This window comes from Osmerus mordax, chromosome 10, assembly GCF_038355195.1.
Source record: "Osmerus mordax isolate fOsmMor3 chromosome 10, fOsmMor3.pri, whole genome shotgun sequence".
NCBI classification, from domain to species: Eukaryota; Metazoa; Chordata; class Actinopteri; order Osmeriformes; family Osmeridae; genus Osmerus; species Osmerus mordax.
The window spans coordinates 10568908-10590587 of NC_090059.1; the positions used below are offsets into that span (position 1 = coordinate 10568908).

A 21680-nucleotide genomic window follows, 5' to 3' on the forward strand; every position below is an offset into this window, starting at 1 on the left:
TTGAACTGTTAACTGCACGATGTGATGTCATATCTACAAATGTGTTGGATGAAGGGCCTGGAAAGGCCTCGAGAGATCTGTCCTCCGTCTAAAGAGGAGGAAGACGAAGGAGGGATGGAGAAATGAACTGAAGATGAGCCAAGTGTGGTGGGACTAGACCTTCACCTCCACACACCTGGACAGACATCACCTCCACACACCTGGACAGACATCACCTCCACACACCTGGACAGACATCACCTCCACACACCTGGACAGACATCACCTCCACACACCTGGACAGACATCACCTCCACACACCTGGACAGACATCACATCCAGACAGGAATTTTTTTCTTCTCTCTAAAGCCTAAGATCTTTCAAGCCTCTTACAAGGTGTATCGTTGTCTTTCCCTTTATTCTATCACATTTGAACTATTCTTTACTTTAAATCTCATTATTCGAGCATTCAAAAAAGCATAAATGTTGATCATGTTAATACATAACGACTGTGGAACCTTTCGTGTTTTGCTTTTTAAAGAAATTCCGTTTTCTTTTTCTTTTCATAGCGTCCATAAGAAAGAATACTGTGAATTTGATTTTTGAACTGTAGTATCAGTTATCTTTTATACATAAGTAACAGTCCTGTATCAGGAGAACCAATAGAGAACCGCTTTTTCTGTTGTCATATTGGGTTTTTAGATGATTCCGATGCGGTCTTGCAGCCTCTGTTCTGTGGACATACAGGGAGTCAGGTGGGGGGGAGGGGAGGAGGGGGGGCCCTGGCGGTTTGCTCTTTTTTTCTACATTTTCAAAGACAAAAAAAAAAGCTGAAGGCAGTAATGTTAAACCTTTAGTTCTTCAATAGCATGTCAGATTTATACATTGTACACATATGTTGAAAAAAAAAAGCCTTAAAAATACAGTTGTTAATGCCAGAAATTGTAACTCTCTATCTCTCCCTATATATATTTATCACTTTGTTTACAAGCTAGTTTGTTTGTATGAGTGCAGAGGGGGAGGATGATGGAGATGGAGGCATGCATCTTGGAATAGTGGGAACAAGTGTCTGTGTGGGTTGGTGTTCTTGTGCAGCTGCTCACCACTGTGCTGAGACCGTTTCCACAGGAGTGATTGAACTTGTTCTGTGAACGCTTGACTCTGACTGACTGGATTCTGGGCTTGTGTAATATATTGGTGGAGTCATGTTTATTGTTTTCTAAATACTCCCTTGTTGTGACTGAATGGGTCTGGACAGGAAAAGCTTGATTCTTACTGCTAATCCACTTCACTCAGTATTGAAAACAATACCAAAGACTAATTCAACTGGATGTCTGTTTTTCAGTTTTAGGAACAAACATGTACACAGAAAGCTCTGAACATTGTATTTTATTCCATGTCTTCATTGATAAAATGTCAGAGTCTGTTACACATACATACAAGTCCATCTGAGCTTATTCCATTGTAGGAAGGTCCAGTCAAATTTGTTTCACCTCAACACATTTCAGGTCCAACCCATACTTACTCAGTGGGTTCTTCTGACCAATCCCATGTCCCGGACCCGGTCTTGGCTATAATAATGACAAGTGTGGTTCTTATGCAGGATGAGGAGTGGTATTATTCTCCACTGCTCTGGGTGGCAGTTCAGGGTTTATTCCACTATGTGAAACTGACTTGTGAAATGTGAACTGGTGTTTAAAGGCTACAGTCTACACATGCTACAGAAACCAATACAAACAGAAGCTGTACATTATATACACGCATTGTTATGGAGGGGTGGGGCAAGAATCCTTTCTTTTTGTAATTATAGAAAAAATAAATATAAAAAAGAAAATAACCGATTATAGAGTTGAACCTTCAGTACGAACTAGCATCCCAATGGCTGTTAACACACACACACACACACACACACCGTACAACAAGAACATATCAATATAATGTCTATAACTGGGTACTAGAATATCAGAATAAACATTGTTTTTGCGTCACAGTCATTTTGAGGGGATAATAATCAGACCAGCTGATTAGTATATTTGAGGCTCTTCTGTGATTGGCTTGCTACAGCCAGCAAAGAAGGTCACATGTTCTCATCCCATCAGAGAGGACTCCACTGCTTCACGTCTGACGAGACCTTAGATACACTGATAGGGTGGGGGTGGGAGGGGTTAAAGGTCAGGGAGGATTGACAGATCCTTTATATTACACACATGCTGCCACCTAGACGTGTGCCTGATTTATTTGACCAGTCTTATCTGGATGAGCTGGATGATGCTGTTGCATTTGGCCACTAGAGGGCAGTGCTGTCAATGGTGTGTATCCCGGCCTCCATGTGTCTGCTAAGATCAGGGCACAGCCAGCCATCAACAAGTCTCAGATTTCTCCCTTGACTGTGGGTGGACTGTGACCTAAAAGCTGAGAAGACTCCTTCTGTCGCTGGGCCACAGATGATGATGATGAGGGCCCAGTCTGGATCAGTGTCACATTGGCTGTTGTTGCTGTAATGCTGCCCAATGACTGCACCTCAGGTCACCCCAGTCTGTGATCTAGTGACCTCGTCCCTTCCAAGGTCCTCCTGGAGGAACGCGACCTTTGCTGGTGTCAACGCTGCTGCTGGGGGGTGGGGGGGTGGGGTTGGGGGGGGGGTTTGCAGTGGTCAAGGGGGAGATCACTTCTTATTGGCTATCCTCCGTTTCCTGGTGGCCAGCATGTCATAGAAGGGGTCCCTGCTGATGCTGGCTCTGTGGGAGGAAAGAGAAGGAGGTTAGACTGCTAGTTAGAAGAATCCAGTTTATTTTCCAATTTCCATGACACATGGAAACAATTACAAGCCTGCTTAACGACGGAGAACATCACACTCTAGCTGAGAAAACAAAGCTATGTTTTGTTGACCAAATGAGCCTGTGCTGTTCATAGAGGCTGTGTACACCCCCATATTCCCTGAGAGACTGGAGGGAGGAGGGGAGCCGGAGGGGCCTGTTATGTCGAAAGAGCACCATGTCCTGTTGGACTTATGTGTGTATCCCCCCTCCTCTCTCTCTCACACACACACACACACAAACTACAGGCCAGTAATAAGGATGAGTTATCTGCTGTTTTCCCCACAGCAGGGACAACAGACGTGCTGAGATAGCCGTCACTGTGTGTGTGAGATTCTGACCACAGGACTGGCAGTCACCCTGGCTACAGCTGAGTCAGGGGGCAGTGTGTGTGTGTGTGTGTACAACAGGAGTGTCTGCCACCACTAGCTGACTCAGGGACAGAGAGTGTGTGAGCCAGCACTCCCATGACCTGCTCTGTATGTTTTCCTGTCCCACTGCATGGCTAGTCATCAGCTTTAACTCAAGTCTGATTAGGCCGTGATGGAAGCCCATGAGGAATCTGAAACAACGAACCAGAACCATGCTTGTACAAGGTCTCTGCATCACCATCTGGATCACAACCTCTCAATGTAACCTAGAAGTCAAATATCATCCATATCTTTGGAGCAGTGATAAACACAGTTAGCATCGTCCTTTGCCATTCCAAACCTCAACAAACCAGAGCCTGAGTGACAATTAGATCAGAAAATCCATAATTCCATTCCAAAACGAAACAGCCAATTGTAATGAGGTATCTACAGGACGGGATGGATGACCTGATCTAATATTTCTTTGTGAGTTATTGATCAGTGGATGAGCTGGACCAGAGACCAATCAATGCCCTTCCTTTAGGCCCAGTCTGGTAGTTCTCATAACTGCCGTCCTCCTAATCCACATGCACTCTGGACAGGATAGAGGAACGGGTAAACAACAGTAAAAAGACAGGACTTAGGCAACATTTTTTGTGGAGGGAGGAAAGTGTGTGTGTGGGTGGGTGTTTTCTCTATCCTGTCCTTATCCACAGGAAGCCCAATGAACCTCCAGGGACGCCATATCACCACAGCCCACTGACATGCTGTGTGAGAAAGAGAGCCTTTCGGACACGTGTGTGAGTTTTCCAGGCTGTGTCTGTCTAAGTGCTTCACACAGTCAAGGTCAGGCATGGGAAGTTTACACATGGGGCAGCTGTAGTGCTACTCTAGTGTAAGAGGATATGGGCATGCAGGTTGTGTGTGTGCGTGTGTGTCTGTGTGTGTCATTGAGTATGTGTGTGTGTGTTTCTGTGTGTCATTGAGTGTGTCTGTGTTGTGTGTCTTACTTGATGGATTTGATCCACTCTTCTTTCTCCTCGGGCGTGGGCGCCGATATCCTGTACACCACGTGGTTGCCCTCGACGACCCGGCCGTCAGCCTCTGTCTTGCACGCCTTGATGACCTGACCTTTGTGGTTGGGGTTGTAGAGCTCAAAGCAGTTCTGAAGGAGCAACAGGAGACCATGGTTACCATCATCATCCTCATACTGGAACTAAGACATCTCTAGCATTTATAAAACCATTACTGTACGATGTGGGAGAGAGGAAGGAAGAGACAGAACGAGAGAGGAAGGAATTCTTACAGGTTTCCTGGGCTCATCCACCTCTCTGATGCTGAGGTTCTCCAGAGGAATAATCCCTCTGGGTTCCTTGTCCTGCAGAAACACAGAACACGCAGAGCGATTAGAACATTCCCCATGCATTCATAAATATTTCTTTACGTTCAGTGTATTGGATTGCACCATTCTGCCACACTCTTCATTTTGAGCGTCCACTACAGTGGATGAATCAGCCTTCTTGACACTGGCTAATCAAGCTAACAGTGATGGTTGACCCAGGTCACAGAAAAGAGAGGGCCTGGGGGAGACATAACCAGACCCCACAGAGGGCTGCTATTGTGTCTGGTCCAGGGGAGGTCAGAGGGGGGGTCGGGGCTGAGATCTTGAGGAAAAGCCCCCCGCCGTCTCTGGTCGTTTTCTTAATGAAAGCGCACAGGGGGCCTGGGGGACAAGGGGACTTGGGCGGCAGGGGGGGTGGGGGGGGTGAGGGTATGGGTTTGCATACGTGTTTCCATGCGTGTGTGATTGTGATGTTGGGGGAGGATTGAGCTGGACTGGGGCTCGGGGCAGTAGGGCGGATGGGGAAGTGGGGGCAGGGCGTGAGGGAGAGGGGGATGGGTTAGCAGGGTGGGGGAGGGCTACGCTGAGCTTAGCTGGACCAGATGTGCAGCAGACCTCCAGATGTTTCCCAGGCATCCTCTGTTAATTGCTGGAGGAGGGGTTGGGTTCATTTAGGTCAAAGGGCTGCATATGCTAAAGACTGCGGTGACCGTGGTGTTTGTAAAGACCACTCTCGCTGTCTGTCTGGTGTCTACATGCCTGTGTGTGTAATACAGTCTGTCTGGTCTGTCTTCACTGTTCTCCCCCACCAAACCCTTCTCTCCCACCTAGTCTCTAGTACAGTCTCTTCCGTGTAGCCTTTTGCAAACAACCTCCTCGATGGAAACTGGAATATACTGCAAACTTACCGTTGTGTATTCGAAGTAGTAGAGGCAGTTGTCTGTCAGAATGAACCACCTCCTCTTCCACGTTTTAACTCGTCCACCTGCGGAGAAACACCGTACTGAGTCAACCACGTTAGAATGTGGCGAGACAGAGAGCAGAGCGGAGCAGGGCAGCCATGCAGTTAGCTCAACAACAGCCGCTAAAACAGGCTTTCTGACAGCACTCTTGTTCACGGCTACAATGAGACTTGAAATCGCAGGCCTTGTGAGACGAGCTATACACGAGGTGGTCCTGTTGGGTCCAGACAGGGGGCTCTACCCACCCCCAAGGGGGTCACACTCTCCACACGCCACGTCTGGTTCGGATCACCGGATGACCCATTAGGCTGATTCGATAAGGGCTCGAACACAAGCCCAGCTCCCCTCCCCGAGAGAGAAATGCAAGCCTAAAGGGGAGGGACCTGTGAGGTGTTGCTTGTGAAAACATTGAAATGTGGGTTCAATTTGTGTAGAAATCCCAGAAATGTGTGCATTCCTGGGCCAGAGCCTGGGGAGGGTTTGTTCAAATCATGTGCCTCAGAGATGCAGTACCAGAACTGACGCATTTTAGCAACTACTTATTCCTCTGGTAAAGCAACTGACATTGTCATTCACTGCCACCCACTCCCTTGCAAAAATCTCAAGTGGAATAGTGCTCCTCTGGTTGTATCATGTATCAGGGTCTAAAAGATCCAGCCGTTTGTTCCCAGAAAAATACATTCTGTGGCCAAATGATGAAATAACACATCATTGTGACCAGTGAGGGAAAAGACTGAGCGACAAAACACATTTATCTTCCAAAAATACCCTATTTTAAGATTATCAATCTGTGAGTCAACAAATCTTTTAGATTATACTCACAGATGTCCAGATTATAGGGATTATCAGTCCATTAATTAAATCGCAAATGATGCAAACATTTGCTAATCCACGCAATTACAAAAAAAAAAAGGAATTAACTATACAATGTGTAAAATGTTTTTAAACCAAATAGCCATGGCAAGGGCTACATGCTAGATACAAAGGAGTGATAGTCCTATGACATCACCAACAGCCCATTCAAATCATACAGGCTTCGGCTGCAACTCCATCCCAGCCAATGCATGTCTGTCTGTTTACCGGGCTGACGGCTCAGCCTAATGACTCAGTTAACTAGGCCATAAAAAGACCATCATTCCTCCATCAGGACGCTCCAACTGAGCTCAAAATAACATGTGGTGATTCTCCAGAAGAGCTGGAACTAAAATAATCTGGCGAGCGCTGCCAGTGGGATGGAAAAAGATTGGGCCCGGCAGGAGAAGCACAAGGAGAGAAGAGGGAAGGGGGGGAGGAGTAAGGAGAGGACATCAACAGAGGGTCTTATTACTCTACAAAATCAGAGCATACAGCAGAACATTTTCACAGCGCAAAAACACCCTCCCAAACACTACTGAGAGTAGAGCTGCAACAGCTAGTTATTTACTAAGTCAGGTGACCCATGCAGGTGGCGTTATAGTGATAGAGCCCCTTGTATTAACATAATACTCAGTATCTCTTGAACCTAGCAAAGCAATACGCCAGGACTGTGTGTGAATAGAGAGCAGTCTGAGGTAATGACGATAAAAATACATTCAACTTGTGTTGGCTTTTCTGAACACTCAGGTGCCTCACAAAGTGAACACAGGGTCACATGATTATAAAGATGTGCTGTAGCAGAGGAGCACCGAGGTTCTGCCACCATGAGATATCAAAAAGACCCTGAGGAGATAACCTTCCACCCCTGACAACCATGACCCATCACCTCCTGACAGTCATAGCCCATCACTTCCAGACAACCAAGCCACTAACAAGCAGGCAGCTACAGAGAGGACAGCCAGGGGTGGGTATCAGAGCTGGGCTCAAATCACTTTAAATTCAGTCAATTCAGGAAGTTGAAAGAATTCGAATGAGGAAAAAAACCACACAACAAACTTTGATACAGAGGACTTCTCGTTGATCAAAACTTGAATCATGAGACAATTATTTTAGTTTGAATTCTGAATTGAAACTGAATGGAGCCCTTTCCTGATGAATATACACACTATGTAGTAGGAGGGAAAGAGCTCATGTTGGCATTGATGACCCCCCAATAGGAGAAGGAAGCGGGTGTAGAGAAGGAGGGGTAGTGAGTACCTACCTCCTAGAGTGGACAAAGTAGGAAGAGCCAATCACAGAGCAGAACAGAACAAAGGTGACAGGTGAGAGGTCAAAGAGTGACAGAACAGGAGCAACATAGAATCCACTAATCACAGAAAACACAGACAGCAAAAACATGAATTGAATCAGAGGAGTGGTGGGAGGGGGGTGAGAGATTTACAGACAGACAGACAGACAGACAGAAAACAGACAGTGAGAAAGAGAGAGAGAGAGAAGATCCACACACTAAACATGGGGTGAAATGAAAGGAAAATAAAGAGACACAATAAGAGTCACAAGAGCTCCTGTTTTGAATCGTTTTCTCAGTCTGTGATGGGGTTGCTTTGGAGGTTCAAATGCCCATAGGGACACAGTGAGGGACACACATGTTCATGAGTGTTATCTCGTGCACCGTGTTGAGGTGGGTTCCATGTTCTCACCCAGTTTCAGTAGCCAGCCCTCTCTGTCTGGGTTGAAGAAGGTGTGTGTCAGGTCATTCCCATCATCCTCTGGGATCTTGAAGGGTTCGTTCTTGATGCTTTCAAACAGATTCTGAGGAAGAACAAGAAGATACTTAAGACAAAGGCTTCATGTGGAAATAAGGATACACACTCAAATACACCCCCCTCCTCCTCCATCACACACACACACACACACACTCAGACTGACCCTAAGCAGCTCCTCGGGCAGGTCTCCTCCCTCGTTGATGCCTCTGTTCATGGAGATGAAGCGCTCCACAGGGGGCTTGTCCCTCACGTTGGGGTTGTGCAGGCTGGTGTTCAGCATGATGATGGCGAAGGACAGCACGTAGCAGGTGTCTGCACACAGCGACGGACAGCAGAAAACGCTTAACTTGACTTTCATTCCGTTTTCACACCAGTCATTGGTTCACAGCTGGACTCCTTCCTCAGCCATACTGTATTGATGAGCCCTAACTACTGCACTGAAGCTCTGAAAACAAACCCTTTCACAAAGAGAGAGTGTGAGGGGGGCTTGAATAGCAGAAGTATGCCCTGGCGTAGTACATCCATTCCCAGTATTCAGACTTCATCTCTGTTCCTCAAGGCCAACCACCCAAATTCAAGGAGAGGGCTCAGTAGACAGATCACTTATGTTCAGTATGATTGTGGTGGTCGGGGGGGGTGAAAGGTCAAATGCTGGGTCTCTGACCTGTGGACTGGAAGACCCCAGGGTTACACTGGCAGTAGCGCGAGGCAAAGGACTCCATCATGCGGTCGATCTTCTGGGCCTCGCCAGGCAGACGGAAACTCCACAGGAACTGCCTGAGAGGGGGCGAACGGGAGGGAGAGAGGAAGAGAGAGAGAGAGATGGGGGGAGAGGGATTTAGGGGATTGAGATAGATGGAAGAAGCTTTTCACATCAGTAGTGTGGAAGGTGTGTCCCGAGTTCAATCTGGATAAAGCAATAAACCTTGAACTTCTCAGTTCTTGACTGCTGATGGATAAACCAGGCCACTGACCTGAGGGCTTGCACCAAGTTGAGGTCGGCAAACTCATGCAGTTCCACAAAAGCATGGAGCACCTTGATATTGAAGTCATCTCTGGAGAAAGAGAGAGAGAGAGAGAGAGAGAGAGAGAGAGAGAGAGAGAGAGAGAGAGAGAGAGAGAGAGAGAGAGAGAGAGAGACAGACAGAGACAGAGAGACAGAGAGACAGAGAGAGAAATAAATGAAATTGGAGAGGAAAGAGAAAGAAAAGGTATATCCATTAGAAAATGTTGTATTTCCTCTCTCGTTCACAGGAATAACATTACTATCCAGGGAATTTCAGAATGCCCAGATGCAGGTACAGAATCTCCAGACACAGCATGAACAAAGACAGGAAAAACAAGTATTTCCTTTGAGGAAGCACTTTCCGAACAGCATTCCTATTTCTCTGAATTCCGCAAATGTTTTTGGCTTTCACTGAGGAAAGGATGGGGTGTCTGGAAGCAGTCTGACCAGCTGGCTTCTAGACACACCTGGAGGTTCTCCAAGCCATTACAGAGGTCTACAGGACACAGAGGCTCATGACTTAGATGTCTTCTTGAACCAGTTCAGTTCTGGTATGCTTCATACCAGAACCTGGTATGAAGAATACCAGGTTCTTCTTCTGGATTAGATGGAGAGGAACCCCAAACTGAAGGACCGAAGCAGGTCTGTCTGTGAGTCACTTGTACCTCCACGTTCCACCCTGGGCTGGAACATGTTTGTATCGGATGTCGTTCACCAACTTCAGATGTTGAGAACAGGGAAATGTGGTGTTAATGGAGGACTGTGTGTGCATAGTTAACAGTTAGCATATGTTGTGTGTAGGTGGAGGGGCTCTCTTGGGGAGGGGGGGGTCATGCTGGCATCAACAGGATGTAGGGATGCCATGATGTCTTACACAAAGAGTGAATGATTGTTGTGGTCTGTGTTATTGTCTGTCTGTCTCTCTCTGTGTGTGTGTGTGTGTGTTTGTGTGTGTAAAGAGTATTGTCTGGCAGAGACATAGACTCACTGTGTCAACAGACTAAACCAAAGATGCGGAATGAGAACAGAATTGCTAACACATTTACCACAGCAGCCCACCATTTGTCTCTCTCTCTCTCTCTCTCTCTCTCTCTCTCTCTCTCTCTCTCTCTCTCTCTCTCTCTCTCTCTCTCTCTCTCTCTCTCTCTCTCTCTCTCTCTCTCTCTCTCTCTCTCTCTCTCTCTCTCTCTCTCTCTCTCTCTCTCTCTCTCTCTCTCTCTCTCTCTCTCTCTCTCTCTCTCTCTCTCTCTCTCTCTCTCTCTCTCTCTCTCTATACATTTACATGTTTATATCTCCTCTCCTTCTCTTCCTCATGCCTTTTCGTTCACTCTCAACCCTTCTCCTCTCCCTTTCTCTCTCTTCCTCTGTCCCCCACTGCCCCTCTTCATCTCTCCTTCCATCAAACCTGTAATTAACTGTTGAGTAATGATAGGCTCCAGCTCAGTTAGAGCCATTAGCTAAGTACAGCCTGGGCAGAGCCCCGCTCAGCTCCCTCCACCTGTGTTTGGGTTTCCCCAGAGAGTGGGCTGTCTCTTTGATGGCCCCCCCAGGATTCATGCCAGCCAGAAGAGGCAAACAAAGAGTTTCCACAGCTTTAGCAGGCACAACCCTTGTGTTGATGACTAACTAACCCCGGGGTAGGCACACACAGTTACACCCGTATCACACACACACAACAGAACCCCCCCACACACAAGGCTTTCTACCCTTTTGTCTGTGGGATGGGGGGGGGGGGGGGGGGGGGGGGGCGCTCAGGTGGCCACATGGGTGGCTTTTGGGGGGAAAACGACCAGACACAAGTTGCCACAGTGATTTGTATTCCAGGGTAACTGGTGTCTGCTTTCATCAATAAATCCAGCCCATGATATCCGTGGAGATGGTCCCAGGTCCACAGGACAGCCTAATCACTAAGGAGACATAAATCTGGTGGCCTGCGGAGGAACAGGACAGCAGGGGAAAACAGTATCTCTGTTGCAGCTTGATGGATGGGTCAGGCTTACCACAGTGTGTGTGTTAGTGTGGGTGTATACATGTGTGTGTGTGTGTGTGTCCGTGTGTGTGTGTGTGTGTGTGTTTCTTACCGCTCTCCAAGGTAGTCTCCTATGGCTGTCTTGTTGAGACCCTCTCCCTTGTAGAGGAACTGGGAGATATCTTCTGGTGTGTGTTGCAGGAGGTCATTCTCCAAGAGGAACTGGATCCCCTGGAACACATACAAGAACACGCACCCACACACACGTGCATTACTATCAATATCAATTGAGGACATACTACATGAGAATTAGAGGGAAGAAGCATTTTTCAGGTCAAAAGATGAGCGGGAACACTTCTCCATGGAGAGACCCTGGTCACAAAAACAACCTTAAACGCACCTTTTTAGGGTCCATGTTGAATTTCTTCCTGCCCATGGCAATCTGCTTGTTCCTCTGGGATGTTTTACTGTTAAAGAGGGGATTACGAGGGAGAACATCAGTGATCTACTGTCTACATAAGACATATATGGCCCATACACACACACACACAGAGCAAGGTCGCGCAACGTCGCTCACCTCTCCCCTACACATGTCAGTTGCTCAATCTCCGTCATAACCTCGGCAATCTCGAACTTCAACCGCTGTGAGTTGGAGAGAACAGAAATACACTCGAGAGATCTGGAAGTGGGTTCCATTGTACAAAGCCAAATACACAAGTAGGCCTATAAGTATAGCTTCTGTATTTTCAAATTGTATTTGAGTCGGTCCAGGATGCACTGGATGCTCATTGGATGCTCACCTCAATGTCATCCAGCAGCTCCCTCTTCCTGCGTCGGATGTTGGACAGCTCGTCTCTCTCCTCGACAGACAGATCCTCCGGCACTGCAATAGAGCACAGATCTAAGGATCAGTGGACCTACTCTCCCAGATTAGTGGTCTCGCTCTCACAGTGCATCTACTGTACAGAGGATGCCAATCCCAGAAGGCATCAGCACAACCACCCCCCTGCTTCATACAAACATCACGGATACATAGGAACCAGGTCAGCTGATCCACACTGTACATCTACTGTACGACCAAGATCTCAGAGGAAAGAGAAAGAGTGACACCATCCAACCATTTGCCTCTTTCTCTTTGATTTTACCCAGTTTAGCTGAAACACATCAAAGCAGAAGCACACTGCTTAATTAACAAGAGAGGAAGAAAGACTGTCTTAATAATTCCACTTGAAAGTGATCGTCCTTCCCCCCATCCTACGCTCAGAGGGATATTCTATTAATAAAGCCAATCCTGATGAAGTTTCCTTTCATTAAAAGGGAATTTGGTCAATGAACGCAACCTTCACCAACCAGACGCAGCCCATGAGCCCAGTGGATTAGACCTAAGGGAGAGGGGGAGAGAGGAGAGAAAAGGAGGAGAGAGAGGAGAGAGAGAGAGAAAGAAGGATGAGAGGGAGAAGAAGAGAGAGAAAAAGTAGGAGAGAGAGAGAGGAAAGCCTGTGTGTGATCCAGCTTCATTAACCCAGCCAACAGCCAGATAACCGCCTACCCCTATTCCCTCCAGACCTTCCCCCAGAACAGCGAGCTGACACGGACTTCAGAGTCTCTGTTCAACGTGTACACGAGCAACTGCAACACAGAGAATCAGTGAGCTCTGTTTCTGCTAAGAGGAAAAATGGGCCAATTAAAAGTGAATAAGGTCCTCAAACTCGACAAAATCCAGTCGTGATTTTTTCAGTTTGTAACTGAAGGCTTCTATGAGGTACCTTACGCTTCCATCAATAACGTCAGAACACACCAGCGATCTAGACAGATTTGGCAGGGTGACTGCGTGTTTGATGTGGAAGCATCACAGGTAGCACCAATGAAACCATATGGAGTACACTCATCACAGGGTGTACGACTTCCTTACAAAAAGACACATGGTTTTTAAAGTTGATCCGACTGTAAGTAAAGCAGTCTAATGATGTGTACTGCTTATGTAAGGCAGTGCTGTCCAGGCCAGCCGGCAGTGCGGTCCAGGCCAGCCGGCAGTGCTGTCCAGGCCAGCCGGCAGTGCTGTCCAGGCCAGCCGGCAGTGCTGTCCAGGCCAGCCGGCAGTGCTGTCCAGGCCAGCCGGCAGTGCTGTCCAGGCCAGCCGGCAGTGCGGTCCAGGCCAGCCGGCAGGGCTGGACAGAGGGACACCTCAGGGGTTTCCTGCTGCTGACTTCCTTCACAATAGCAGAGGATGTGGACCAGAGTCACACTGACTGGAGTTGAGCATGAACATGAAGTTGTTAATTAGCTCAGCTAACCTCGGGGGGTCCCTGGCCCTGCTTACACAACCAGGACTGTGAACGCCTTGGGTGTGAAGAAAATAATTTGTTTCTTTTCTTGCGTTTTGGGTTATCAGTTCATGTGTGTCAATATGTAGTTACACGTTTTGTTTTTTTTTTGGGGGGGGGTCGTTTATTGACATGTAAGGTGAGTGAGCGAGCGAGCTGGCAATACAGCCTCTGACTCAATGACAGAGAGAATTACAGCTTAGGCACACACCTGATGCTAGTGAGCAGTTCAAGAACATTGTTATCCACCAATTAGTCTTTCAGTCTCCCCAAAACCATGCTGCCCTCTCTGACTCACCCAGGAGATGAGCCCACAATATGTGTGCAGTCGCATGCTGAGCAGGCCATATCTGAGAAACTAAGCAGGGTTGGAGCCACTGGGGTCAACCATGCCGGCTCAAACCAGACCAAAGCCTAGTCTGGTGTAATGTCTATTTAGAAAGATGATCTCGGAGTGACATCATCACTGTCAGAGCTAGACTGGACCTGAACACAAACATCAGGTCTAACAGTGGCATTAGTTGTTTGTTAAAAGTATATCAGTAGCCGACACTACTTTACCACAATACCTAATACGGTTTGGACATTTAGAGTTTGTAACATTAGTGATCAGTTGATATGGACTATCTAGAACAGATCACATCTTTATGGTGTGTGCTACTGATAATGGCAGTTACAAGGTTTGCCAGTCATGACTGTCTAAATGGCCACATTGCTCATTAATTAGCTACTAATCAGCCACACGAATCCAGTCTTTAATTTGTGCCATGGATTAAGTACCTACGATATGGCAACATAATTATCTAAAGCCCTTTTGAGCGTTATAGAACGTTCCAAAATGGTTGAGCTGTGAGAAGTGTTTGAAGCCCAGGGTTGAGAGGGTGCAAATCGGCTGCCAGGGGTTTAAAACTCCAACATGTGCCCAACAGAACAGAAGCCTCCCTTCCACCCCCCCAAAAAACAAATCCGCTTCAAAAAAAACTAATCTCCAAAATCTCCTTTTAGGGCAATAAATCTCTAGTCCCTTCTCACACCCAAAACGACCAACTGTTCACCTGGAGCTCGTATTAACACTACACACACACTGCGAACACACACACAGATATACACATTCATACACATGCACACACACACACACAACAAGGTTGACTAGTTCATAAGTGAGCGGAGCGTCTGATTGAGGTCCTACAGTCTTGCCAAATCTTCCCTGGTTTGGTTCTTCATGTACTTTGCCAAACACTGCAGAGCTAAGAGCAATGAGTATGTGAGTATGGAAGGCCACAATACCTCTTTTTCAAAGCCAACTAGGTCAGTTTCAGTCACGTTCCAGCCAGCGGTTGACTGCAAAGTAATCCTGTTTTCAGTCACAGGGGGATGACCCATTCACTCATCCCAGCTTGGCCTTGCCTGGCAGGGGCAACAGAGAAGGACTGAGTCCCTGAGCCATATAACTCCCAATCCAAGCTCACTTAACATGGACCAGCTTCCCAGTTTACTATCTTGTGATGGGCTCTGAGTCTGTAGCTGGGTAATACTCTGGAGACTGAGAGGGACCTCGGTCAGTACCTCTCTCCCCAGGAGTAGTAAGACGAGGCAGAGAGGCTGTAGCTGAGAGCCCTGCTCCTCTGGATCTCAGGCTCCTGTCCATCAGCTAGAGCCTGCTGCCCCCAATCCCTCTAACTGTATCCCACCCCAATACACACTCTTCACTTCGCGCACACACACACACACACACATGTACAGGCAATGCCAGCTGGCGTTAATCCCAACACGCACACATCTCCAGCCCTTAAGCTTTATCTGAGCATGGTGGTAGTAGCATAGCAAGTGAGATGGACCCAACACGCAGATGTTGCTGCTGTTCAGTCACTCTCCTTCTCTAATGTGTCAGTGGAGCTGACCAACAGACAGAGAGCATGCCAGCACTAACAACACCAAATGTACAATATTCTAGCCTTTTTTTTCTTTTTTTGACAACACAACAGAACCAGGCAGGCTGACCCTGGGGTTCATGATTGGGACCTAAGAGGCATCATGTGTGTGTGTGGTTGGGGGGGCGTAAGAGGGTGATATTGTTGTGATATTTCCAAGCCTGGCAAGAGAGCAAGAGATGTTGGAGGTAATATCTGGGGTCTTAACCCCCCCTGGGGACCAAGAGAGGGATCTAGAGCGGAGTTAGACGGCCAAGCACTGATTGGATGGTTTAGGGAACCCCTAAACCAGCCCCCCACCCCCTCGGCCCCCTTGGCCCGCTCACCAGGAGGAGGTCTGGGTACATCATGTCCTCCTTATATCGAACATATGCTCAGTATCATGGGGATATCTCCATGTGATCAGATGAACACCTCATCCAGCAGGCTCTGCCCTATGCCCCAAGCACAGCCCTACTGCTGATTTCACCAGGAGATATGAAGCTGCTGATTCTGGCACGCAGAAGAATGTCTGGTACCAAGCCCCGTGTGTGTTCTTCTGTGGAGGTCCTGGAAGTTAAGGCTTGTCCAGCCTGAAACAACACTGTCTTTGGCTTAACTGTCTGAGTCTCACAAGATCAGACCAAAGAAACTTCCCATGTGTCAACACTGAGTTGACCCGAGTCACAGATTTTTTTTATTTCACTGAGAACTTCTTCACTTCTGACCACGGTGAGGGTCTTTCTGCAGCCGTGTGTTAGTGACGGTAGCATCTAGACACACTGCGGCCCGTATCAGGGCACGACTGCACGTTCTCCACCAATGAAAACACAACAAAATACAACAAAATAACCTAAAAACCTAAAGTGAGGGTTCTAGTGCTAGGTCAACCAAACCCAAGAAAGGAAACCAAGAGAGCAGTTCCAACCCCAACAGGGCCAAGACACACACACATCTCCATCTTTCTATATGCTTCTCCCTTCTTCTCTTTCCTGTTATTGTTTCTGACCCCACCCTAGTCCCCATCCCTTTCTCTCTCTACCATTCTCATTCAATTACTCACAGACAATGGGATGTGGGCTACATGTGATGCAACAGAGATCTTCCACACAGTGCCCAGTCTGACAGTGCTAGTCTGACAGTGCTAGCCTGACAGTGCCAGGCAGTATAACGACAACAACATGTTGGCCCCACTACCATGGCGATGACAACAATCTGGGAAGCATCTCCAGCTCTTCATAATCAGATCCACATTCAGCCTTTCTTCCTTCCTTCTCTACCGCTATCATTTGACCTCCAGTCCTTCATGTATCTTGTCTCCTTCCCTCTTATTCCGTCTTCCTTCTCCAGACACTTGTGTACTTCACTTCTTCTCCCCTCCTCTCCTCTTTTTATTTAACAAAACCAGGTATGCTGCCAAAGCCAGCCCTAGAGCAGTGTGTGTGCATGTGTATGCGTATGTGTGTGTGTGACACTAATCTCCCAATGTTGTCCCGCAAAACACTGTAAACATATCTTTCTAACTGTCAAAATGAAGTGCATTCTTTTCTAAATCTCCACTAAGCTCTTGAACAACGCAGCATGGTAGGGCCCCCGCAAACTCGACCTGGAACATCCCAAATCAACATCAAAAACACTCATAGAATTAAGCAGAAATAAACTGGACCAGACCTTGGTTAAGTCCAAAACTAAACAAAAAAGTACCATAAAGAATATTTGAAGAGAATGGAGGTCACACCTTACGTAAAGAATCTTGGCCTAAAACTAAAACAAATACCAATGGGCGAAGGTAACCTACTAACCCTACCAAGGAGTTTCCCCCTCAGACCAGACAAACACCAAACTACCTATGTAATGTTAACCTCAATCCTTCAGGACAGCCATCATATCTGAGAGAACAAGAGATAGAGAGAGAGAGAAAGAGACACCTGGTTGGGAACCAGAAGCCGCTGTGGTCCATCTATCCACCACCTGTTTGGAGCCTGCCAGCCAGCCTGAGGCCCAGGAAAAGCTCCACAGCAGCCCACAGTGTGCCACTAATGACTCCCTAATGGCCTCCCCGCCTCCACCCTCCAGCCACAACAAAGATGGTGCCCCAACCATAAAACTCCCTCATACATCTTCAACCCAGTAGACTCCAGAAAACCACAAATGTTGCGACGGGGGAGGGGGTTCTGGTGGGGTTTTTGGGGTTGGAATCGATGTGTTGATAGTTAAAGCAACTTTGTCATTTGTCTAGACAGATATCTTCTACATGAACAGTAGCCTTTTTTTCTAGTTAAGAAGTACAACACAAGACATCAGAGTCAAGATGCCCGTTTCTGATAAGCAACATCTTTTAACACACCACCTTACTAGCAGACTTCTACCAACAAACACAACCACGCACTTACACATATGCAAACACACAGATGCCCGCACACACACACACGCGCGCATATACCAAGCGCAGAAAAAGAATGGAAGGAAAGGGGGGGGTTCCCATTTGGCTATTCCCACGGTCAGATAGATTAGAGTGTTGAGAGAGGTTATCAGAATTCGGACACACTGGCAGGTCAAACACACACACACACACACACACACACAAGCACAGACAGCACTTAAAAACTCCATTCACATACGCTTCCTCCACTCCCAATTTCTCCAACAGCAAAGGCAAAGCTGAGATGCAGTGACGAGACTGAATAGGAAATCTGCTTTTTTTCAACCTCCCAGTCAGCATCAACCAGCAGCTACCTGACCAACAATCTGGCCAACCAGACTCTTTCCATTACTGCTTCCCCGTTCCCGTTCTGCAACCACACCATCGTTCTAAAAATAGGACTGAAGCAATACAGGCACTTGTGATTTACAGGCTGCTGCTGCCTAGCATGTAAACAGCAGAGAGAAGATGAGCTCCCAAATCCTGCAGACCTTGTAAACACACAGCACTCGAGTCCATGTATTAGTCCAATCATTCACACTAGCGTAGTTTCCCCAGCAATGACTGTGTTCGGTTCTGATGGGTTACCATAGTCAGTCAGGTAAGACCGGTAGCAGACAGAGAGGTAATCACGAGTCACGAGTCAGTGACTAATAATCTCAACCCATTTTAATCCTTTGTCATCACATCGTTCTGTTGGCTCTTTTTCCATGCCGTTTAGGAAGATGATGGAAACAAATGATTGACTGAACAACTTTGACCATATGTTGCATGCTGACGCACACATATCCTGGCTGCGGGGCATATTGCAATACATCGGATGTCTGAAAGAAGATTTGAGATAAGCATGCTAGCATATGCAATTTTGGTTTTGTGTGTGAGCGTGTTTTCTCATTGTTCATCACCATAAAGTGCTGCACAAAATATTTTCCATGCTCTTATCACATTTGTCTGATTGACACACACACACACATACATACACACACTGTCGGACTGATATGAATCAGAATCTTTCAAAAAATATCAGAATCTACTAATACCCATCACATAACTTGCATCTGTTTCATTATTCATTTACCATCCAGCCGTTGGATCATATAACTTCAAAGATAAGCAGTGTATCAACAGGGATTTGTAGTCCGCACATCAGCACACCACACCACACCAACATGCTCAGTGCAACATTAATCCCATCACTAATGAGTCACTGTGTGAACGTATGAAAAACTGATCCCCGGTTCCAGTGACATTTACTGAGTGTTGAAGATGTTCCCTTCCTTCACCCACAGGCAGTTGAGGGGGTTGTCTTGGGGGGGTGAGGGGGTTAGATCAACAGGATGCTCTGGTGGAGAGCTGTAGATAGGAGCAAGCTCCTGCCCACCCTGCCTGCATCTGCTAATCTTTTACGGTTTAACTGCAAAATCACTTGCTTAAAGACATTGTTTACACCACATTAGAATGGTCTTTCCCAGACCCAACTTGGGAGGGAAGATAACCCAGTGTGTGTGTGTGTGTGTGTGTGTGTGTGTGTGTGTGTGTGTGTGTGTGTGTGTGTGTGTGTGTGTGTGTGTGTGTGTGTGTGTGTGTGTGTGTGTGTGCGCGCGCGCGCGCGTGCGAGAGAGAGGGGTGTAGGATACCAAACAGTAGGTGTCATGTGAGCAAGAATGTGGATTCATTGGATGCACTGAGTTCCACTACTTCTAAACTGAATATCTGTTCTTGTGAAGACCATCCAACCGCAATGTCCGTTTCTGTAGTAAAAAGGATGCAGTTATCTTATCAATTTCACCCGTTTAGAGCCTTTGGCGACCATTCAACAAGGACTTCGTGATAGTGAAAATAAGCGAAAACTTCAAAGTGCAGCGCTACATCAAACAGAAGACGCCTGACACTGCGGCGTGGATTTTCCACAGACAATTCTCAGAGGGGTAGTAGCCCGCACACCATCATCATAAGCATCAGTTGTTCCTGAGGACATGACCAGTTCCTAGATCCTACTGGATATCAAATGTTTTCCCTGCAATATAATAGGCTAGATTTGAAAGAGCTCGTGGAATCAAATCAGTACTCTTGGAAACTCTTCCAGGTAGCACGATGAAGACATACTGTACATTGGATATACTGTAGTGCCTGTGTCTCGGCTCCCGTGCTCAGCAGCATTATTCCAACCACTGTATAGCCTACACAGCTTAGGTTGGCAGAGGGGGTTGTAGCAATTCATCAATATCGGTCGACTTACCGTGATTGTCTTCATCCATATTGAGCATGTAGCGACTACGATAAATCCAGGAAACGGTGTGCTCCGTTCAGATATCAAGCTGGATTAATTTCTTTCAACCGAAATAATCGGCAGTTGTCTTATGTTTTTGCTACCAAATAAACGTGCAATGCACACGAAAAATGCAAACGCATGGATCAATTAAAATATATTCTAAATAAGCAGTACCGTATCAACGTAATTTAACACAAAATTCTTATTCGACAGAATGTTTTAGAGACCGGATCAAATGCGACTAATATCCCCCTTCTGGCTCAGTTGAATCTACTGTGCACACTCTCTCCGATGCGATGGCAACGCTTATGGTACGTCATCTCTATGCCCCTCCCAGTCCAGGCAGCCCCCTTCAATACAATACATAGGCTACAATTCATTGTGTTCAGGTGCCTGTCTTAACTGCACTTGGGAGTGAATGTATGTCGTGTGTGTAAAACATAAATTGGTTTCATGTTGAGTAGACTCTAGATGGAAAGCTATTCGATGGATGCTGTTATGTTTATGGCTTTGCTCTTCGATGTGTGATTGAGTAGCCAGTATCTCAGATGATACTCAAGTGTGAGAGATACAGTATGTGGACAAATTGGTACTCACCTAAACACCTACGTACATTAAGATGCATAGTTTACATTTACATTTAGTCATTTAGCAGACACTCTTATCCAGAGCAACTTACAGTAAGTACAGGGACAGGCAAGTAGGGTGAAGTGCCTTAAGGACACAACGTCATTTTGGCACGGCCGGTAATTGAACAGGCAACCTTTTGATTACTAGCCCACTTCCCTAACCGCTCAGCCACCTGACTCCCTTAGTTAGTTAGTTAGTTAGTTTAGTAAGTTATTTTAGTTTAACAAATTAACAATTCACTGCTTTGGGAGTGGTGTATTTCTCCCTCCCGAGTTACATAATTTCCATAACCAATGACGATATCTCGGGTTGTTCCTAACATGAAGGGAGTTCCCCACAGAGTTCCTTCCTGTGTCCTTTGGCTAAACCATCACATCCCAGCATAGTGGTGACTTCAGAACACTTCAGGACTTCTGAGGATCCAGTCACACACCTGCACAGTCATGACCTCACAGCAGTAGATCTGTGACTCATGTATTAGCTAGTATTAGCTCTCAGTCCAGAGATCCTGGTGGTTCAAGGGAGTGTTAATGATTGTTCCGTTGCTTCAAGGGAGGGATTATCATTGTAGCGGTTAGAGAAGCCCTCCACCCAGTCCAGCATCCTCCTTTTTGTCCATACGGTTCTCTGTCCTTCTTCCAATTCATTTCACACACACACACACACACACACACACACACACACCCGCACACACCCACACACCCACACACACACACACCACACACACACCCGCACACACCCACACACCCACACACAGACACACCACACACACACCCACACACACACACACCCGCACACACATTCACAAAGCTGTGTGTAATACCTTGGATTCCCTCCACAGTAATGGAGTTCTTCAACATCAGAAGGGAGTTGCCGGCTGCACAGCTCATGCTGGCCACCATGTCATGGTGAGGACAGGATACCATGACTGCAGGACAGGAACATCATGGACACCAGTTAACCTCTGATTATTTTCATTTATTTATTAGCATATGATACTGTTGGTATTTGACATGGAACGTGAATGTGTGAATATACCATGTACAATAACAATTTATTTAGTTATTTGATGTCTTT

General features: G+C 46.8%; 1 protein-coding gene across 1 annotated transcript; it reads right to left on the minus strand.

The window, feature by feature from the left end:
• Nucleotides 1-769: 769 nt before the first annotated feature.
• LOC136950095 (cytohesin-3-like) lies at nt 770-20209 on the minus strand. Its single transcript, XM_067244198.1, has 13 exons — nt 19941-20209; nt 11846-11928; nt 11623-11687; nt 11446-11512; nt 11158-11276; nt 9045-9125; nt 8735-8847; nt 8234-8382; nt 8005-8116; nt 5396-5472; nt 4452-4523; nt 4156-4310; nt 770-2717 (listed from the first exon to the last, which is right to left on the minus strand). The coding sequence occupies exons 1-13, from the start codon at nt 19966-19968 to the stop codon at nt 2645-2647; spliced, it is 1194 nt and encodes a 397-aa protein (XP_067100299.1). The 5' UTR covers nt 19969-20209; the 3' UTR covers nt 770-2644.
• Between the last annotated feature and the right edge of the window lie 1471 nt (nt 20210-21680).

What these genes read in the sequence shown, in the direction of transcription:
- LOC136950095 (XM_067244198.1), bottom strand. Translation starts at nt 19,968, where the DNA reads ATGCTCAATATGGATGAAGACAATCACG. An exon ending in AACTTGGTGCAAGCCCTCAG is followed by an intron (nt 8,848 to 9,044) that starts GTCAGTGGCCTG and finishes GCCCCCTCTCAG; the next exon opens with GCAGTTCCTGTGGAGTTTCC. An exon ending in GGGCTGGCTACTGAAACTGG is followed by an intron (nt 5,473 to 8,004) that starts GTGAGAACATGG and finishes GTTTCTCCGCAG; the next exon opens with GTGGACGAGTTAAAACGTGG.